The sequence below is a fragment of the Neomonachus schauinslandi genome, chromosome 3, assembly GCF_002201575.2.
Source record: "Neomonachus schauinslandi chromosome 3, ASM220157v2, whole genome shotgun sequence".
NCBI lineage: Eukaryota > Metazoa > Chordata > Mammalia > Carnivora > Phocidae > Neomonachus > Neomonachus schauinslandi.
The window spans coordinates 138,521,069-138,543,588 of record NC_058405.1 but is presented as its reverse complement, the minus strand read 5'-3'; the positions used below and the strand labels follow the sequence as shown (position 1 = coordinate 138,543,588).

General features: G+C 42.9%; 1 protein-coding gene across 1 annotated transcript in view; it reads left to right on the top strand.

The window, feature by feature from the left end:
- Positions 1 to 22,520, top strand: part of PDE11A (phosphodiesterase 11A) — a 375,594-nt gene that overhangs the window by 313,967 nt on the left and 39,107 nt on the right. The window contains exons 16-17 of the mRNA XM_021703017.1: positions 12,775 to 12,852; positions 18,349 to 18,412. Of these exons, the coding sequence (XP_021558692.1) occupies positions 12,775 to 12,852; positions 18,349 to 18,412 (142 nt within the window). The remainder of the gene's footprint in view (positions 1 to 12,774; positions 12,853 to 18,348; positions 18,413 to 22,520) is intronic.

Here is a 22,520-nt window from a genome sequence, read left to right as displayed (position 1 = left end):
TGTAGGTTTCTTTTCTCCTTGTTCCCACGAATGAGTTCTTTAGCCCATGTTCTTCTCTCTCTACTCAGATTTGTTCCCTTAGCCTCATCTCCATATAACCTTATATAGGTGTGTAGAAGGCTCTGGAATTCTTCAGTCTAACCCTCCCTCACATTCTAATCATGTATCTCCAACTTCCATCTCAAAAACCTTCAGTGGCTTCATTGCTTCAAACCTGGTTCAAGTTCCAGAGCCCTCCATAATCTGCCCCCAGCCTTTTTTCCTTCTTATCTTCCACTCCTCTCCTACATGATTTGGCTACTACAGACTGGTCTACATATTGCCCTTTGAAAACCCCTCATGAGGTGCCCTTGTGCCCTAATCACACTGTTTCTGCATGAGATCCTGTCCCTGCACTTCCCCACCTGGCTGAACTTTCCTTTAAGGTCCATCTCCTCCATCACCTTTTCTAGGAAGCCTGTTTCACTCTCTTTGAAATCTTACTGCACTTTGGCATTGTGTCAGTTCGAATTAGATTCAATTGTAAGGGAGAGAAACCCCAAAATAGCAGTGGCTTACTTCTCTATCACGTAAAAGAAATTTGGAGATCCACAATGTGGAGATGGTGGAGTAACTACATTAAGTCATCAGGGACCCAGTGCTCCTTTTGTCTTTCTGAGCTGCCGCCTTCAGCACGTGGTTTCTACCATAGTCCAAAATAGCTCCAACCATAATGTCCACATTTCAGCTAGCAGAAAGAAAGAAGGGGCAAGGAAAAAAAGGGGCCAAAATGTGATGCAGGTTATCTTTTTTTTTTGTATTTGATTTAAGAATTACTTTATTAAGTACTTAGAATGCACTTAAAAACTATGTATACATCAGTAAAAACTACCACTCACATCAAAATATTGAACATTTTACAGATGAATGCCATGTTGTTTACCACATAAAGCTTCTTAAATGCTACATCCTACACTGTTTTATACTTTGTTATAGCTTAAATTCTGATAAAAATGTTGTTCCCTATTTCAATTTCTATGCCTTAACGGTTTTCATTATCTTTAAACTCCTTTATCCTTTGTTTTATACAAATGTGACCATCCCAAGTTCTATATGAAGGCAACTGGAAGACATTCCTAGATGCGGGTTATCTTTTAAGAGAATTTTCTGGAAGCTCCACATAACTCTTCCACTTACATTTCATTGGACAGAATTTAGTCATTTGGCTATACCTAGGTTGAAGGAAGGTTGGGAAAGGAAGTCTTTATTCTGGGTAGCCATGTGCCCTGCTAAAAAAGTAGGGGTTCTATTATTAATAAAGGAAGGAGGGATATTAGATTAGACAACTAACAATCTATGCCATAGGTATTTATTGTTGGATTCCACTGAATGACTTAGTAAATGGTATTGTGGAAGGAGTAAAAGCTTTGGAGGTATGTTGGTCTGGATTTAAATTGCATTCTGGCATTCTAGTTAAACCTGGTAGATTGAGCTCATGTGTCTGTGTCCTCTCTCTCCTGAAACTCCACTGAAAGGATACCAAATAAATTTAAAAGAAAAATAAAGGCATAAATCTGCAAGGAGAAAGAGAGAGGGCACACCACAACTGAGAAGAGATGTCAATACATTAGTGGAAAATCAAAGACTGACCAACAAATGGTAACTGATATAGCAGAGTAGAAGTGAAAAGTAGGACCTACAGAGAATAGCTCTGAGAAGCAAGATACTTTGCCCTGTAAGACCTTGTTTGGAGCCCAGAGACAAAACGTGCCATGAAAAGGGGCTGTGACTCTCAAAGCTTAAGGAAGATAAGGAGATGATAGCAAGCCAGTTTACAGAACATACAGAGCCCACAAAATGCTCCCCCAAAGTAGTCAGTTAGCTTCTTTCCTCTACCCCTGGAGACAGCTAAAGGTTTATTCCCTGGAGAAATGAAAGAGCAGACTCTGGACTGAGGAAAATATAAGGTGGGAAGGAGAGACAGAGCTCAGAAGAGGGAATGAAGTGAAATGGAACAAATCTCTGGATTGAAAACCTATAGCCCAGCCACCCAGAAGCTAGGAGTTCATAAGCCATATACCCAGGGTTGTCAGATTTAGCAAATGGAAACACAAGAAGCCCAGTTAAATTTGAATTTCATATAAACAATGAATAATTTTTAGTATAAATACATCCTGTGTAATGTGTGTGTGGGATGCACACATACAACTCCTGCTCAGTCTTTCAATGCCTTACTATTATATACAAACAGATACTGAGAATCACAAAAAATTTTGCGAAGACCTCCCATATGAAATACAGAAGCCAAAGAAAATAGGAAGAAGTTATATTCAGAGCAAACAGGGAGAAGAAAACAAAACCCAAAAACTATTGTTGATATCCTTAGACAGCTAAGATATTACATCCATGAAACAAGAACAGGATGCTTTAAAAAATAATAGGAGCGACCACAGAAGAAGAAAAAGCTCTTGAAATTAAGAATATTATGGCCAAAATAAAACATGAAATGAAAGCACTGGGAAATACACTCAAAGAACAAAAGGCAGCAATATGAAAACACTGTTTTGTTTCATTATGTGCTTTACAGTATTGTTTGATTTGTTAACTATGTGCATGTATTACCTTGATAAATATAAATTTAATTAATTTTTAATATATATTTTAAAAACAAAAATTCCAGCTCTGCCACTACCTGGCTCTGTGTTATCAGACGAATTATTCACCTCTCTGAGCCTCTTTTCTTCATGTGTAAAATGGAGATAACAATACCTATGTTATCTATCTTATTACATCTCGTAAATGCCTTGTATGTCTTATAAATGGCAACATCTGCAACCTCATTGCTTTATAGCCCATTTATTTTGCATGTTTTGTGGCCCTCATGATTGACTTAGCTATCCTGATCTTCCATCTTTTTCTGGAATGATGTTCCTTGATTTGGGATTCATGGAGCCCTATACCCCTTCAATGTTTTTATTTCCTCTCTCTGACACTTGTAGGATTTTGTGTTATTTTTCTCAAAGTCAAAGCATTTTCCCAAGCCAAGTTTCCAAGTAACTTTTAGGGAGGAAAAAAATCTCCCCAGTTGGAGTCCATTTATCAAGGCCTGTTAGGGATGTGTCAAATCACTGAGTGACCGCTGGGACGCAGCCAAGGAAGTTGGTTGCAACTCATTTTCTCATTACTCTGTTCTTATCTTAATGCTGCAGCCCCTGCTGTTTGCTGACTCCCAAAGAAGCCAGCTTGTTCTCTTTTTGTCAGCATTATTGTCTTCTGAGGTTCCAAATAGCTGCTCATTCCCTAATCGAGACCTTCAGGAGGCTGATTCACTTGCTTGTCTAAAGTTGCATTAAAGTGTTGCCATATTTTTTAGACAAAACAATCCGTAGGGTTAATGAGGGGAACGGCAGCCACTACAAACTGTCACCCAGATGCTTTTATTTCACAAATATACAATTGTGGACATGATGTAATCCAAATCATCTCCTTTATTTTATAGATCAGGTACTAAGCTCAAAAAGGTTAAATGGTGTAGCTTGGGTCACGTAACTAATTAGTGGCTAAACTGAAACCCACACGGGCTTTTTCAGGGCGTTTTCCGCCATCACTGTATTCCTTCTCTCATGGAAGAATCAAGAAATAGTTGTCATTTGAGTTGGAGATACATTATATGGAATATTGACCATCTCAGATGTATATTAATCAGTTTACTTTGAAAACCAGCATAGGTCCCTGTACCCTCTCCCAAAGCAGAGCTGGAGACAGGGGCTTACGTGCAGTTAGCATAGTTTTGGAAGTGACATCAGGAACAGGAGTGGGGGACTGGGGCAGTAGAAATGGCAGGTAGGAAAGCTATTGTAAAGACACATTTCCTTGTTGGTCATCCCTGTGGTCAACTGGGCTTGATCCTGCAGGGACTGTCTGAAAAGTCTCAGGTGCTGCACCTCAAAATTATCCACTCACCTCCATTCTCCCATCAACCAAGGTTGTTCCATGGGCGTGAACTCCCAGGACTTGGGAGTTCTGGGACGTACACACCCGAGGGCAGGAGATTCCTCCAGCGATCCCCATCCCACACGGGGAGTCAGAGCAGCCTCCCCACCCCACACCAGCAGAAAGTAAGCGAGGCACCACGTAGCTTGGGCAGAAGCTTGGTGCAGCAATGGCTGGAGAAAGGTGGGTCAAGAGGGTGTGGGTGGTCTGGCACAACTACTCTCTAACTGTTTGGAGTATTGCTGGTTCTTCTGCCCTGGCTACTCAAATCGAAAGTCAAGGGGTGCCTGGGTGGCTTAGCCCATTAAGCTTCCGACTCATGATCTCAGCTCAGGTCTTGATCTCGGGGTTGTGAGTTCAAGCCCCACATTGGGCTCCATGCTGGGTGTGGAGCCTACTTTAAAAAAAGAAGTCATGATACTATTGAGGTCAATCAAAAAGGAAGCTCACTGCCTTCCTCCCCTAGGAAAGGGAAAGCACTCTAGAAAGGACCAGTGCAGGCAGGAAGATGCTCTTTTGGACCTTTTGGAGCATTTATGACCCATCCCTACAGGCAAGATATCCTGCCATGTGCCAAAAGAGGAAAACAAGATTCCTAGAAATGAGGAACCCCTTTAAAAACAACCACAGAAACTTGTAAATTTAATTTCTAATGGCTTTGGTCATCCTTGGAATTCTATACTACAAGTGATAGGTGAAAGCAGAATTCACAGGTTTAAAAACAAAAATAAAACAAACAAAAAAACCTTAGTGTGAATTTCTAGGCTTCACAACCCAAGTCTGGGGGTAAATTCTTTAGTCTGATTTTCCAACTCACTGAAAACATTTTCCAGTTTCTGCTGAGTGATTTTCTGAAATTGATTTCCATGCCTATTTCTGAGTCCCTGCAGTGAATAAGGCTTTGATAATTAAATAGTAATTTCAGCATCTCAAGCAGGACTTAGATGTACCCAATCGGTAACCAGCCATGCGACTTTGAGGGAGTCACTCACTTAATCTCTCCTTGCCTTGGTTTCTTGTCAGCAGCATGGGGACAGCATATCAGGGACCACATTGCCTCAGACCACTATAGAAACTGAGACTTATCCAATACTTCAGATTTTATAAATCCATTTGGATGCACGATGCTTTTCCAACTGGCTCTCTAAGTTAATCAGATGGATCTTCAAACTGAAAAATGTCCATTTCCCTTTGTGCTCTACAAACATTCATCAGCAATTATGGAAAATGCCCAGTCTAATGGTATCTTTGTCTTTGTCTTTCCAAGGGGAGGCAATAAGTAACATTTTTCAAAGCATCTGATAATGACAGCAAAATGTACTAAATTATCTTAGATTGTTAGAGGAGTTATAGTTTGACCATCCTTTTAAAATTAGATTAATATCTAGAGCAATTTATTTTTTTAAATACAATAGGAACTCAACAAATGTTTCTACTGCTATGCAGGCAGGAATATTCATTCATTCATCACTCAACAAATGTTTATTAAGAGACCACTCTGCTTAGCGTTTTCAACTTCAGCTGTTGCCTGCACTCAACTTAGCCACCATATTGGAAAGAAGAAAGATAAATTAATGCAGAGTAAGGCGTAATGACTGATAAGGCTTAACCCATTCTTATATTTTAACAGAGCCTAATGAATTAACCCGCTGAAAATGTTCTACTGTTAGAACAGGCCCCACGGCAGGTTGATGGAAGAAATATTTTGGTACATCTTGATGCATTTCAAAGCACTTTTACATATATTCATCCCCATGTCCCCATCCACATGATATTGCAACTGAATAAAACATGAGAAAGTCATCCACTGGCACTTATTGATGCCTTCTTTATGCACTTCTCTAGGCACCGCGCTAGTTTCTGGGGCTGCACAGGCAGGTAAGACATAGCTCTCACCTCCGGGCCTCTGTGCCTGCGGGGAAGAGAGAACACCAGTAATACCGCAGCTTGAGGAATGCTGCAGCCAAAGTAAATGCAGGAGCAACGAGGACACGGGCCATCCAGCTATGCCTTACGCCACCTCTTGGCCTGGTGATTGTGCCTGGACTCAACCGACTCTTAGCACTTGTGTTGTCTAAACCTTGGCCATTCTCAACATTCCGTCATTCTAGCCTTTCCATTTCCTGCATTTTGCCAATTTTATTCACGTCAGCAAAAGCCTAGCTTCCGACAAATAACTTCGTTCAGGTTCTTAGCTGACCTTTGCGTTATCAGTGCTAGTCTAAAACTGGCAGACAATTCACTTTCAAAATTAAATGACTTTTTTTCCTTTGGTCATAATTACTAGAGTTAACATCTGCGTATTAATTTTCTATTCCCCTCAGGTGCTTTCGCGCCCAAATTCCAGAAATCTCTCCAGAGTCTACATTTAGCAGTCAACAGCAGACATATGATTTGCCTGTTGAATGAGCTGTAAGAATACCAAAAGAACAAATCTCTTTCCCCCTGCACCCCCTCATCTCCCCACCCCCCACACACACTCATGCCACCGCTGCCTGATGATTCTGGGGCTGACATTGCAGAGGATCGCAAGGATGATTTGTCAATTTGGCAGTAAAACCTTCCTAACATTCATGGACTTTTAGTAGATTTGGAACAGTGAGATGAACAGAGAGATAAAGAACATGTGCACATATATGCGTGTACAGATATATAAATTTACCCCCAAATTGTTTGATTAAAATATACACAAAAATGGTGATTTCTCGCTTTACAAATAAAAGATGTCTTCTGCAAGATAGATTACAAACCAGAAAGGTTTTTAGTGTAGTGACGGGTGACCAGTAACCAATCTTTAGAATTATTTTTGAGGGTAATTTTAGCAGTTCTGTTCAAATGATGCTTTTTTAAAGACTGCTATTTTTCTAAATAGAGCCTTTGTCAGGAGAGCAGGATAAAAGCCTAATAAAAACATATCTGATTATAAATGAGATTTTCCAGTAACTTGCTTTTCACTAGCCGAGGTATTTGCCATTGTCCTTGAAAACCAAGGTTCCCAGTGATCTGCTTGAGAAGTTAATGATATAGTTCCTCATGATGGAAAAGCCTGGATCCAGGGAGTATTAGATAACTTTGTAGATTTTTCACATGTTCCTTTTAGGAGTCCTGTGTTTTTAAAAGTGCTCCTGTGTCTAACAGTTTCACATATGCTCACGCTGTTTGAGTCTGTATAATCTATGGACACATACACATACAGATGCTTAAAGGAGCAGCTGGGTGGGCAAACGCATGTCTCAAAAGCACAGTGGGTATCACGTTGTTGCTTTGTAACGATCGTCACTAAGGAGGAGGTCAGAATTACGCCACCTGGAGCCGCCAACCACCAACTTGGCCGGGGCCATTTGCAGCTTTTCTGTGGAGCATCCCCTTGTTGATGATGGAAACACCTGTGCGGTGTCCGCCTCGGGACTTGGTATTTGGCACGTCCGCGTTGCAACAGCATGCAGAGCCGTTACATCTCATGAGGGCTGGGGGCCACTGCTGTCCAGATTCTCTCAACATGCCGGGCTATCTGGCCCCAGGGTTCATGCTACTCACGGCTTACCAAACGATCTCAGAGACCAGAAGTGGGAGGCAGGGGGCTTAGAATCTACCAAGATCTGCCCATAACTGCCATGGGGCCCTGGAACAATCACTCCACCTTCCTTCACCTTGAGTTTCCTCAGCTCTAAAATGAGAGAAACAGTAGCTGTTTCTCAAAGGTACCATATACCTCTAACAGTCTATAATTATAATGAAAACTCATACATAGAAAACAAATCACTCTATGACCCAGCAATTGTATATATTCGCGTGTGTGTGTGTGTGTGCGCACGCGCGCGCGTGCATAGAGACAGAGGCAGGGAGAGAGAGAGAATGCACACAAATTCACAAGGAGACATACAAGGGTGTTCATAGCAGCATGATATGTAATATGTAATAGCAAAAAAAATTGGAAATAATCTAAACCTTCATCATCAGGAAGTAAATAAATAAATAGTGTATAGTAATACATGGAATAACCACACAGCAGTAACGTGGGTGAGTCTCACACTGAGCAAGAAAAGCAAGCTGCTAACGAATACATACACTACAATGACACCATTTATAAAGTCTTAAAATATGTAGAGCAATAGTTTGCGTGATTCACCTAGTAAAATTAGAAGGACCTATGTGGAGATGATTTATACAAAATTTAGGAGATGGACCCATCTTGTGGTGGGAGGAAGGGGGGCAGAAGCAAGAGTGCAGAGCTGTACAGAGTGGATAAAGCTTTATTTCTAGGCTGGATGGTGAAGAGGTAGATACATTCTGTATGTCTGATGTGTAATCTGTATACCTTTTAAAACATATTAAGCATGCATAATAAATTTGTGATGTGACCTTTGCCTATCAATACTTCCAAATCCTTTCTTGCAGCCTTATGAAAATGATTAACATCACCTCCTGATTTTTCAAGATGGTTAATTTTCAGGAACTTAAAAAAAATTCTAAGTGCACTTTGTTTTAAACTTTAAAGTGTCTATCTGACTATTTGTGTGGCCAAACATATTACCAGGTGTATGATATACATGGTTTCACCAGAGACTGAACTTGACAAAACTATGGTGTGCAGAAAGTTCTGTTGCCTTCTGAGGTCATAGTCAAACCTTGGGACGTCAGAATAAATATCAAGAAATAGCCACACTTTTGTCAGTGGAGGAGAAATAAAATTAGTATGTCACATTTTTCTGTGCCCTACAGATTCTTTCCACCCCTTCTCTATCCACCATCCCCTAGGGACAGTAAATAATCCCTTTTGTTCCAATGCAGTGGAATCTAGTTTTGTTATAACGTGATGTGAAGCCTATAACTGATTTTGGGTCCAGTTGATTTAAGACTCTCACAGCAGCAACTCTAGCTATTAAAGTTTCCATAGTTGGGAAATTTATCCTTATGGTTCTGTTCAGTTGCCCTATCACAGATTTGCATTTTTTAAGAAATTCTTTTCTGCATTGAGTTAGCCACCTAGCTAATATGTCTCCATTTTGCATCAGAGGTATTATGTCTCACATATTGAAAATACTCTCCATACTCTCCGCAAATATAACAATATTAGTGGAAGGAGGGTCGGACATCAGATGGGAATGATGTTCTTAAACTTCCCACAACCTGTTTTGTTGTTCTCTTGGTCTAGTGGGAATCTAGTCTTCAAGAATCTAACCGAGCTTTTCTTGGATAGATTTTATGTTGTTTTCTTATCTCAATCTCTCCAAATGATAACTGTGAATACTCCAGTACAATTAGAATCGAGGTGAAACCAGTGGCTAGAGAGTTATTTTTTAAAAATGAATAGGTTTCTGAGGTAATCATTCTCATTCATTCATCACTTCAACAAATATTTATTGAGCTACTACTACACATCAGGCACTGTTGTAGACACTGGGGATCTAAGAGTGAAGAAAAAGGGGCCAGGCCCTTGTCCTCATGGAGTTTGCCTTCTAGTGATTTCTTAGACTAACTCAGAGGATTGAAATGACATCAGGTGCATATGATGACAAGGATGATGATGGGCAAGCTCTTTCAGAAAGCCTTTCATGATCTTCGAAGCTAAGCTCAGAGCCTTCCTCTGCACCAGCACCCCCCCCCCACCACAGGACACCCTGGGCATATCTTAGCCACTTGGGGCACCTGATATCTCAGTAGGTTGCTTTTGTATCCCAGCAGTGCCCCTCACCAGCTGTGCAACCTTGGGCCAATTAACTCAACCCTTTGAGCTTAGTAACTAGCTAATCCTACTGAGCACCTACTATGTGCCAGGCTCTCTGCTAGCTGTTTTACATAAATCATTTTACCTAATCCTTCTACCAAGGTAGATCCCCTGATAAGAAAATTGAAGCCCACAAGTTTAAGTAACCTACTTGAGGTCAGGCATGTGGGTAGTAAGTGACAGAACCCATAGTGAGGGTCCAATAAATGTTTGCCTCATGATGTGGGGGTGGGTACCAGGGGAGGCAAGTGAGGCAAGTCATGCACACGCCATGTCAGATCCTGTTGAAAATCCTGATGCTTTGTTCATCATGGATTTTTCTTGCATTTATGTTGTTTTTAAAATATTGTATTAAAATATTATTTATCTTGATAACTGAGCTTTTGGGCACCCACCATAATTTCTTGCCCCAAATGAGTGCCTCTCTCACCTCCCCCTAGTCCCAGTATCATTAGTATTATCATTGGTATCACATTGGAAGGGGAGTTACTTATTTCTTTGTTGAAGGCCCCTGCTAAATTCAGAGATGTTTAGAGGTTGCCCCCACATCTTGTGTCCATAAATCTTGTTAAGAGTTGGCACAGAGTAGGTGTTCAAGAAATAGTTGTGGAACCAGACTTTCTGCTCCACAATAATTCAAAGGAAGACTAGCCTCCCTTCAGTGAGAAGAGAGAACTAGCTGACCTCTTCGATCTCATGTAGTACGATTAGTCCACTGTGTGTCGTTGTTGGCAGTAATCCTGTCAATATTATTAACATATTAACCACCGCTGTCAGGCACTGAGTATCTGCTAGGGCCAAACACTTAGCACACCTCCTCTCAAATTCTCACCACAAAGCAGGAAACCGAGGCTCAGCAGTGTGGAATCACTTGCCTGGGGCCACACACCTAGTAAGCTAGTAAGTGACAGTCAGCACAGGTCAGTGTGAGTCCAGACTTGAGTTCTTTCCATTCTACCACCTTTGTTTCTCTTTCAGCTCACAGTCTGTCACTGAACAGACTGTGGCATGACTGGGGCTGTAGGGAAGGGCGTGGGCAAGTGAAGACGATGATGAAGTTATACAAAGAAAAGATCCGCACACACCTGAACCCCCAAAGGGGAGGGGAGTTGCCGGGCCCTTCCGTGTCCCTGTGCAACGCCCTCTCTGACCACTGCTACAGGGTTGTTGTGGCCATTATCCCGTACTGTGGTGTGACCTTGACCTCTATCCATTTGGAGGGATGGATCCACGACTTGTCTGTGTGTCTCAAATACTTGTCTTCCTGACCTGCTTCCTTTCAAATAAATTGAGTAGTTAGTCCGACCGGATGACAAGAAGTCTATATGGTTGGGCAGCTGGTGATGGGCACCCTAGATCAGAAACAAGGAACCCAGCATTATGCACCCAGGACTATGTTCTTTGTTCTCAAACTACATTGGGTCAGCACTTAAGTGTCTAAGATCCTACTCTGATTTCCACCATGAATGACACGGTTGTATTTTCCAAAGTGCATTTCTTAAAACATCAGTACTATGGGTGCCTGGGTGGCTCAATCGGTTAAGTGTCTGCCTTCGGCTCAGTTCATGATCCCCGGGTCCTGGGTTGGAGGCCCGCATCAGGCTCCCTGTTCAGCAGGGAGTCTGCTTCTCCCTCTACCCCTCCCCCGTCTTGTGCTCTCTTGCTCACACTCTCTCAAATAAACAAATAAATAAATAAAATCTTTACCAAAGAAACAAACAAACATCAGTACTATGGAATTCTGTGGTTAAGGAAGGTGAAACAGGCTTTCCTATCTCAGTATTTCTCAGAGCCTTCAAAAGGCTAATAAGGGAGGTGAACCTCCAAAAGAGGTATATCTCAGGCAGCATTCCTCCAACCGCTGGCCAGTATGTGGAGTACTTCCACGTGGGATGCACTTTGGGAAACTGCGTGTCAGGATCTTTTAATTTTTTTTTTTTTTTAAGATTTTTTATTTATTTATCTGAGAGAGAGAATGGGAGACAGAGAGCACGAGAGGGGGAAGATCAGAGGGAGAAGTAGACTCCCCGCCGAGCAGGGAGTCCGATGCGGGACTCGATCCCGGGACTCCAGGATCATGACCTGAGCCGCAGGCAGTCGCTTAACCAACTGAGCCACCCAGGCGCCCAGGATCTTTTAAATAGTACCTCATTAGGAAGTGCCAAGAAGGTGAAACCTTGGGAAGTGATTCTTAAGGAATAAAATGGTAATGTCCTTTTTTATTCTTGCACTATAAAAAGGAAAAGTCATATAACTAGATGGAAGGAAAGTTTTGAAAATAAAAATAAATCACCCTTATTTTCCCAACTTCAGAATATTCCTTTCTTGCCTTTTCCGTATCTATACTTCTCCAAATGTGTATCCGTATGTGTATGTGTGTCCGGCACTGGAAATGTGCAGACGCTATGCTAACTACTTTGCATTTAATCCTCACAGTAACCGTGTGAGTTAGCAAATATGATCCCCGTGTTTGAGATTTGAAAATGGATGCTCAGAGGGTTTAAGTAACTTCCCAAAAGTTGCACAGCGCGTAAGTGACCGAGCCACTCTTTAAACAGTTATTTCTGACTCCACAGACTATGTGTTTAAGCACTGAAAGGCTGAAATAGTTATTTTCTAGCCTAGCAAAAAGTATTTGCCCTGAATTTACTACCGGGGAGCTTATCTTATCTCAGATCCTCATAGAGCTCAGTTCTCTGTTGAATGATAAAAGAACATTCCAAATTGTTCCCGCTTTTTATTTGTCCTTGCTTCCCTCCTCTGACTTTCAGTCACAAGAGCTTCCCAGCCAGTAATCCTAAACTCGGGACCACATTGTTTTCTGTTTTATGGCTCGACAATCTCCTCTGTTGTAAATACATTCAGAAATGATTGTGGCTTTTTCTGGAAGCCTCAACATTTTTTAAAAAGTGATTTATTTTGACAGTGCTTTAGCCTCATGATTTCAAATATTAAGTTACTTGCTTGGTTCAGGTGATCTTATATTTTTCCATAAATGTGTTTATGTCACCCCGCAGACTGAAAAATTTCATTCCAGATTTTTTTTCTTTCTTCCTTCATTTGATTTTGTGCAGGAGGAGGACTGAATTCTTTGAACTTGTCGGTAAAGGAGAATATGATTGGAACATCAAAAACCATCGTGATGTATTTCGGTAAGAAGCAGCTCTGGTTATGTGTTTCTTCATTATTTGAAGATTTCGCCATGCTTTTCAGACAGTGCTAAGGGCACACATGTGATTTTTAAAGTAACAAATCTTAGCTTCCATTCAAAACATTCAGAGAGTAGTTGAATAATTAGAGAAAAGATAGATGGCATGTCTTTTCGTCTTCTAATCCATTATATTTTTGCCCCCTCTCCATAAATTTGCCTTCAGAATTAGAAAATGGTGTTCAAATTGGTTCAGTTTCAGCAAGCTGTGACTTCCTCTTTTTCCTGGGGTGGGGGTGTATGTTGAGGGGAGAGAGGATTTTGAACCTTAGAAAACAGTGTTAGCCAAAACAAAGGAGAGAGTTAACTTTGGGGGGTTTTTTTAGAGACAACAGGCGTTGTAGATAGAAAACCAATTGGAACAGTTTGGGTGGGATCTGTTCTAGAATTTTCACTGAACTTCTTCCTAGTGGTTTAGAAAAGACAGCAGCAAACCACCACCCTTACGTGGCACATTTGAACGCCCTGACTGGAGCCATCCCACTGGTTAGGCACTATTCCTCTTTCTCTCAGATCTTGTCCCTCCACTGTCCCTACCTCACCCACCCCCAGACCTTCTGCTGCCTTAGTCCTGTTCCAAATTGGAAAGCTTGTATTCCTGGGAAAGCCTGTGAGGTGCATTGTGTCTGTTCCACAGCCAGGTGACTACTCGAATCACCGAGAACAGGACCCGTCTCATGGCGCCCATAGCTGCTATGCAAGCCCCTCCCCCGCACCGCCTCCAGCTTCAGAACGCAGGGCTGCCTGCCCCTCCCCCTCTGCCCCTGACCTCTCTTCACCTTTTCCCCAGGACTTCTCACCGGGGCCCTCTGTTTCTCCCCTCCTGCGGTAATATTTCTCTCTGCTATCTTTTCAGACCTTTTTCTTCTTCCTGTCCAGGGTGGGAGGGGACCCTTCCTCCTTCAAAACTAGCCCTTCCCATGTGTCCTAACTCCGTTCCCTCCACCTTCCCTGCCCCTGAACCTGCCTTCTTGATTATGCTCCTTTGGCATTTTCAAAATCTGCTTTTTTCCAGCATGACCATACTAGGCCTAAAAATATGCTTCTATCTCCTCAGGCAAAAATATCATGCCTAAAATTTGCCTTCTTCCCCAGGTCCATTCATAGTCCCCGTTTTCTCTTCCGTTCCACACTTGACTCACCCTCCTCCTAACTTCTTGCAAGGCAGTATGTTTCTTTTTAAATAATTTTGAGTTCCACAAGTAATTATAGGAATATATTTTTCTGTAACAAATGAAAACATGACAGATGAGCCGCCAGACGTCCCCTGGGCTTCACTCCCAATTCCCATACCATACCGAAGCACAGCTATACAGTCTGTTACCAATTTGCTGTATCCTTTCCAGCCACTTCCAAAGCACTTATCTACGTGTATATTCTGAGGAAAAAATACTGTTGAGTGTGGACTTGTTTATTTGTTTTAACATAATTTACGTACTTATGTATCCATCTGAACTGGCTTGTTCACTCAACTGTATGCCTTGGAGTTTTTTCCGTGTCCGTACGTCATCAGCGTTTACTCTTGCACAGTACTCCAAAGTATGGATTTACCACAGAGTAGCTAGCCGTTCCTCTACTGAGGCCTTCAGTCTATGAAATGTGACTTCAGCTCCTTTTGAAAGTCACCAGTCACCTCCCAAGGATCAAATTCTAGGGCCTTTGTTCTCTCCCCGGATCTCATTACAGCCCCTCATTGCACTGGCCTTTCTGTCTGGAAGCTCTCCTGGTCTTTGGAGGCTGCCGAGCCCTGGGCTTCTAGATTTTCTACTCTCTTCTGACTCTTGCTTCTCCTCTTTGCCCTTCTCCAGCCCTTCCCCTCTCCACCACCCCTGAAAGGCAAGGACCCCCGAGGACCTATTTTTGAGATTCCTCTCCTGTTCCTCAGCCTCCTGGTGGCTTTAACAAGCACCCCTTCTCACATGACTCCTGCCCTATCTCTCCAGCCTGGCCTCTCTTCTGAGCACAACTCCTAAAATGTCCGTGCTCATTCCACATCTCCACCTGGGTGTTTTCCTACAGAGGTTTTCAAACGCTTTTTGGCAGGGAACCCCAAATGGAAGAAAAATCTTATCTGATAGCACAGTGTGTAAAACAGAGGTGCTCGGGAGCTCTCCACGCCCCCCCCCCAGCTTTGCCTTCCCTCCCCAATTTCATGGTTAGACTCCGACCACGGGCACCAAGGGACAGGGGGGCTCCGGGGGACCACCGTGTTAGAGAACCTGAAAATAGCAATAAAACCAACTAAAAGTCGGTCTGCTTTTTATCATCACCACGTGCCTACAGCCTGAACAATGTCAACGATAAGCTACTTCTCCCCGAGAAAAATCTTGTGTTGGTAGAAGTCCTAAACAATTGCTGAGTTTACTGTTGAGTATCAAAATAATTGATATGAAAACTGCAGATGAGCACCTAATTACTTACCCTTTAGTTGTACACGTGTACCTGTAAGTTCACTGCGAGAGTGCACGGGGACCCATGCGCAGGGGACATGCGTGGGGACCCCGTCAGCAGCTGACACCGGTGGGCGCGGTGCCCACTTCAAGTCTAAGTTCCTTTCGCGCTGGCTCCGCGGCTAGTTGGTGCCTTCCCCCCTACCGAGCTTCACATGCCCGCTTTCAAACAGTACATCCGGAAGAAACAATGATAGCGCAGTAACGGCAAGGACGAAAAAACATAACTCGACTTACTTCGCTTCTGTCATTTTGTGTTGACCATTTGGACGTTTTATTTGTGTCTTAAAATTTAAAACCGTGACGCAGAGGGCAAGGCGCGAAGTGGGATTTTTTGCTCGGTGAGTGCCAAATGCAGCTCATACGTGAACTATTTTACTGACTATGAATCTATTTTTTTAAATTACAATGGATTCTTTTCCATTGCTAATTGTTTTAAAACGAGAACCAATCAAGAAAATGATGGTTAACCCAAGATTGTTGTTGAAATGACTTGGCACATAGAGGGGAGGTGCGATAAAAATGATCTGCGGAGAGCGTCGGATACTCCGGATGCAGCCCCGCCGGCCGCAGAGCGGGCTGTACGCTCCGTGCTGCTGACCATTCATTCACTCAGCACGCTGTGCAGCTGCACACCCCCACCGCAGACTGAACGAGAAGTATGCGGACCTCAGGAGTAACTTCCTCCCTCCTCTCTGACTCGAGAAAAGACCTTTCACTTCTAGAGGCATCTAAACAATACACTATCACTACTCATTCACCCCCTTTGGTTCTTCCTCTGGAATCTCTCAGCCTTCTCCTTGCCTTTCCATTCTCCTGCCCTTCCTTCTTGTAGGCCCTTATCAGTTGATATTTTCCAACTGGTCCCCCTGCTTCCCTTCTTCTCCAAACTCTTTTCACACCCACCACCGAAAGTTCTGCCTGGAACGTCTAGCCAGGTCCTTTCTGAACCCCCAACCTTAACAGACTCCCCAGTGCCAGTTGGATGAAAATTTCATACTCCCCCGCCCCCATCTTCCCTCCCAGCCTTTTTCTGTCTTCCTTCTCAGTATGGACTTCCTGCTCCACTGTAGAGCATTCATTGAAAATAGAGACCCTTCTGTCAGACTTTATGGATTCTGGCTCCAGCTTTGATACTTCCTCACTGTGTAACCTCTGGCACACTTTCTACCTGTCTGATCAAGGAATGCAAAACACTAATTTGCTTTGTAAAATGGAGGTAATAATAGTATCCCTACCTCACCTAGAGGCTATGTAGATCACTCTGTAGTGCTTGCTCGATTAATGGTCCCTATTAGAATGATCACTAACTGAGCACCTAGCTAAATACTCAGTACACTTGTTGATTGATGAATGGTGACATGAATTTGAGAAGTAAGCCTCGAATTATCAAGCAGATGAAAGCTAAATCATTGTCCAAGTTATAGTTTAAGTAAGCAACCTCATAGAGATTATTTCCTGTCTAGGAGAGTGACTGTAAAGTTCAATGCATTACCTACAGTCTTGTCTCCCTCCGGTACCAGCAGAACCTAAAAGGAGAAGCATTTGAGTGTAGCAAGAGGGGGTCTGGTAGCTTTGTGATAAACACAAAATCCTGACTCCTTACTCGCTTTGGGAAAGTTACTTCATCTCTCCGTGCTTCCTTTTACCTCTCTATAAAATGGGAGTAAAGGCCCCTCCTTCTGAGGGTTCAGGAGATTCATTTATTAGTAGTTAGGGGTCAGCACTTAGTACAGAGGCCGGCACACAGCAGAGTGCTTGTTACAGAAGATCAAATATGAAGACTGCACCACTGCATTGCTCCGCGTAGTGCTTAGCACAGGGGGGCTTGGGATTAGATGCTGCCAAACTCGTGGAGGAGGCTGCTGAGGCTGGCATGCCTGGCGGGGCTTTGAATGACCCATTGTTACCTGCCACTCTGCCCTGTTCCCTGGGGGGGTTTCCTGGGGAAGTTACACAAACCCCACTACCATCATGCTCTGCCATCTGGGAAGCAGACATGTTTCCAAGGCATTCGAGTCCGGCAGGGTAGGAAATGTTACCACCCAACATCAGGACAGCCCCCTGACCTCTAACAACACACCCTTTCTTCCAAAAGGAGCCAACCAAGATGTGGTCTCTCGACTCCAATCCTTCATCGCTTTTCATCACATCCTGCTGGCTTATAGTACAAAGAAAGCAAATTTTGGACAAAGGGTGTGCCTTGTTTTTCCCACCTCCTCATCACATCAAATGATAAGCACCAGAGCTATCCACAATTTAAATTGTCCCCCATGTTTTTATATCCATGGTTCAGGGTGAATTCTAGTTAAACGCAGTAGAAATCTGCCCCTCAAAGATCTGGTTCAGATCTTCCTGTGCTTTCTTATGTGTTCAAATTAATGAAAGCTGCTGCTGAATATGTTTCTTCTTCATAATGCTTATAAAACATGGTTGCAGCCAGGTAATAAACTGGAGTGAAACAGCGTGGCTCTCGCAGTAAATCTTAGCTCTGTAGAGCAGGTGGAAATGAAGGAGCTCCTAGGGTAGCGTGCGCCTCGCCTCTTTGCTACGGGTTTCCATCCATTCCCATCAATCAGCGATAAGTTGGTGAAGAGATTCATCAGCTATGTATATGGCCTTATATGCTGATTCCCTTGCCGCTAGTTAAAAATAAAAAACATTGTCCATTAGAGATTATTTTAAGCAGAACTTGCTTAGCTCCGGTATAGAGAAAGTAGTTCCTTGCCTTCCTTGATCCGCTGCAGACATAACAAAAGGGCCGCCACCGAGGCTGAGGCTGTGTGCGAGCTTTGTCTTCCTAAGCAGTGTGGCCACATGATGGAGACGCTAAACATGGGGACTGTAAACAGTGCTTCCCTTGTTGAGGGAAAGACACGTGAGAGTTGGCCTCGGTCCCATTTTATTTATTTATGTATCTAGGACGGATTTGTTTAGAAAGAATGCAACAAAAGATTATTCAGGCTGTTTTGTTTGGTTCTGTTTTTCAGATCAATGTTAATGACAGCCTGTGACCTTGGAGCCGTGACCAAACCGTGGGAGATCTCAAGACAGGCAAGTGGTGATTAATGGCAGGGCCTGGCAGAGGAGGGACTGGAGGTGGGGGGGAGAGGGGGAGCAATATTCCCAGAGCCCCCCCCCACCCCCCCACCCTAGTCAATTTGCATCAGTATTAACGTGGTGTAAAAAATAGCAGGAGGCTCGGGCGAGACAGTTTATTGCACAGCCGTTCATTAACGTGCTTCCACTGAGTCATAATATGCCTGATTCTCTAAGATTTTTTTAACACTCTAAATCCAAATAACGCATTGGCCATGTCCTAAGGCAAGAGTTTCAAAAATAGTGTTTTTAAATAGGTAATCGTGTTTTAGCACAAGTTCTGCTTTTTTCTCATCTTAAAAAAAGAGAAAGAGAGAAAAAAGAAAACAAGGAGGTCAAAAGGAAATTCTATTTTTTCTTTTTAAGGACTATTTAGAGATCAGATCACTTTGGCCGAAGTGTGCAATATCCACAAAAAATTATGCCTTTACCACCTATCTGGTTTCACTGCCGAACATGTTAGTTTAGAGCAAGAATAGTTTTCAAGCCGGTAACCACACAGTTTAAGATCCTTGATTACTAATAGTTTTTGGAGATTAATATCTTTTCATTTTTATGAGGCACCTACTGTGTGGGGTGTGAAATAGTAACTTGGTATCTTAAGTCTCAACATTTTAGGGAAAATAAAATAGATTCATATAACAATAAATAACTAATATTTATTGACTAAATATCTAATATCCAAATATCTAATTTCAAAGGCCCCCCCCCCCTTTGATTTAGGTATAGTTACTCCAGTAGGCTGAATAATAGCAACCCAAAGATAGTGGATCCTAATTTCTGGAACCTGTAAATATTGCCCTTAGAAGGAAAAAGGGTCTTTGCAGGTGTGATAAAGTTAAAAATCATCATCATCATTATTATTGTCATTATCCTGTATTATCCAACTGGGCCCTAAATTCAATGACAGGTGTCCTTAGGAGAGAGAGAGATGTAGGGAGATTACACATTCAGAAGAGGAGAAGGGGATGTGAAGACAGGCAGAGTGGAGCGATGTGGCCACAAGCAAAAGAAAGGTGGCAGCCACCAGAACCTGGAAGGGACAGAGGATAGATTCTCCCCTAGAGGCTCCAGAGCAAGCTTGGCCTTGGCAACACCTTGATTTCTGTCCAGTGAACTGATGTTGAGCTGCTGATCTCCAGAACTAGAAGAGAATAGATTCCTTTTTTTTTTTTTAAGATTTTATTTATTTATTTGACAGAGAGCGAGAAAGAGAGAGAGAGAGCACACAAGCAGCGGGAGCAGCAGGCTGAGGGAGAAGCAGATTCCCCGCTGAGCAGGGAGCCCGATGCGGGACTCTATCCCAGGACCCTGAGACCATGACCTGAGCCGAAGGCAGATGCTTAACCAACTAAGCCACACAGGCACCCTGATTCCTGTTGTTTTAAATCACCATGTTTGTGGTCATGCCTGGCAACCCTGGGAAACTAATACAGTTTATTACCCCTATTTCACAAATGGGAAAAGTGAAGCCTAGACAGGATAGCTTGAGGTGATACTGCTAGTAAATGATGGGGCTTGGTATTCAAATCCTAGCAGATTAGGCTCCAAAGCCTTCACTCTTTACAGCGCCTTACACTATCTCAAACCGGATTCATCAGTGGGCATTTTTATTTTTTTTTAAGATTTCATTTATTTATTTGATAGAGAGAGAGAGACAGCGAGAGAGGGAACACAGGCAGGGGGAGTGGGAGAGGGAGAAGCAGGCTTCCCGCTGAGCAGGGAGCCCGATGCAGGGCTTGATCCCAGGACCCTGGGATCATGAGCTGAGCCGAAGGCAGACACTTAACGACTGAGCCACCCAGGCGCCCCTCAGTGGGCGTTTTTAAATGATGCCAGTGGTCAGGAGAATGAGCTATTATCCTTCAGCCTCAGTGGCTTAAAACAACGTATTGTTCATGAGCATGTGCATCCAGGGTCAGCTGGTACTGTTCCTCACTTTGGACTCTGGCTGAAGGAGCAGTTACCATGTGGATCATTCCAACAGAAGCCCTAGCCTGCCTCGTCCTGGCAAGTAAATGCCTCTTCCCAAGAATTCATTGGCCAGAACTTGTCACAAGACCGCACTCAACCAGGAAGTATAATTCTTTCGTGTGCCCAGAATGTAGGAAAGCCAGAAATAGTTAATGAAAATGTGACTACCACAGTTTGCCCTTCTAATCACCAGAAGTGTGATTCACTCTCCTTCCTGCAGGCAAAATATACTCAGCCTTTCCCCAAGGGAAATGACCCAAACGTCCCATTAGTCATGGTATCAAGCTCAAAGTCCAAGATCTCTGGGTGATTCATGCCAGTCTCTACATCAGGTCTGGATGCAAATTAAAGACCTACACACACCCCAAACATAGCATCTGACATACCCCCAAACCACAAAATACTCATTATAATGCTCCCATTCAGAAAGGAAAGAGATGGCCAACATTTAGCAGTTAGGGGGCCACAGTAATTCCAAAATCCCACTGGGCAGTCACTGTGAGGCCATCCATTCTGTGGTAGGCTCTGGTTCTCTGCGAGATGCTCCCCAACCATCATTATCCATGGCTGCTAGATGTATTCTGGGAAACTATCCCTTTTCCATTGTCCTCCTTGGCTATATCCAAAGGGCAGGCAGCTTTCCAACCTGTTTCCCACCCAAAATGGTTGAGGACCCAAGGTTTGTTTTAGGTTTTAAGTAGTCACAGTCTTATGGGGTTTTTGGCGCCAAACTCTCTTGCACGTTTAGTCAGCTTCTTGTGTCTTTGATTCTAGTCATTTCCATTTGCCAATAAGCACATCCCCAGTTCTAGTCTAGACGGACTTCTTAGATCTGCTCTATCTCTTCACTTCCTTGCTTTCAAGAACAAAGAAAAATAACATATGTACTTCTTTCTTCCTCCTTCATGACCCAGTTCCTAGCAGTTGGGGCCCAACAGGTGCCAGTGAGAGAACCATGTAGTAAAATCATTTTTCTGGGCCATTTTGTACAACGGAAGGGATATCCTGGGTACCACCTACTTCATTCAAAGTTCTTAACTGTGAGTGCACTGGCCGTACCTTTGATTCTTGTCTCAAGGCTGAGTTGTTGTTGTTGTTGTTTTAAAGATTTCATTTTTAAGTAATCTCTACACCCAACATGGGGCTTGAACTCACAACCCTGAGATCAAGAGTCACATGCTCCACCGACTGAACGAGCCAGGTGCCCTGCAAGGCTGAGTCTTGATCAGCCTTTGTCATTCAAAACATATCTCAATTTTTATTTTTATAGTTTGGGATTAAAAAGCAGCTTCATCTTTCATCCCTGAAGATGAAGACTCTGAATTTATGACTCTCTCTCTTCCTTTTCATTTCTGATGATAAGCCTGCCAATCCTTTTCTGAGCTCACGTCTTACAATACTTAGCAAAACGTAGTCAATAGCAGTCGTCATATGCTACTAACATTTGTTTCCCAATCTCTTCCCCTAAGGCAGTAAATTCATTAGATACATTATTTGTTTTATTTCAGTGAGAATTGTACAAAATATTTTGCCACTGTGTAACATGGGCCATCATCCTTACAGCCTCCAACAACATTTCTTCACTGTCTTATACCTGGCCCCCTTGCTGATGCCACATATTTTAGGGTCTTCTTATTTGTCTTCCTTTTTTTCTTTCTTTGTCTTTCAACAGCAGGACCTCAATTCCATACTAATTTTTGTGTTAGTCAAAACTAGGGTAGGCTTTGCTGCAGTAACAAATATATTCTCAAATTTCTCTGCTTAACTCAAAGAAAAGCTTATTTCTTTGCTCCTGTCACAGTCCAGTGTAAATTGGGCAGTTTTCCTACAAAGTTCTCCTCCAATAAATAGCTCTCCTCCAACTGAGCCTTGGCTTTCATTTTAGTGTGACACATTTGAAGTTACACAAAGCAGGGTAAGTGGGAAGAATTTGCACGGTTGAGTAGCTTATTTCTACATCTCTGCCCACTCTTCACTGCCCCAATGTGGGAAGGCTCCCCTACAGTGAAGTTGGGGAACAGAGAAGAGGTAGGAATCTTCCAGGTATTGGGGAAAGGTATAGTAACAGAGGTGGCCACTCTGATTGGGA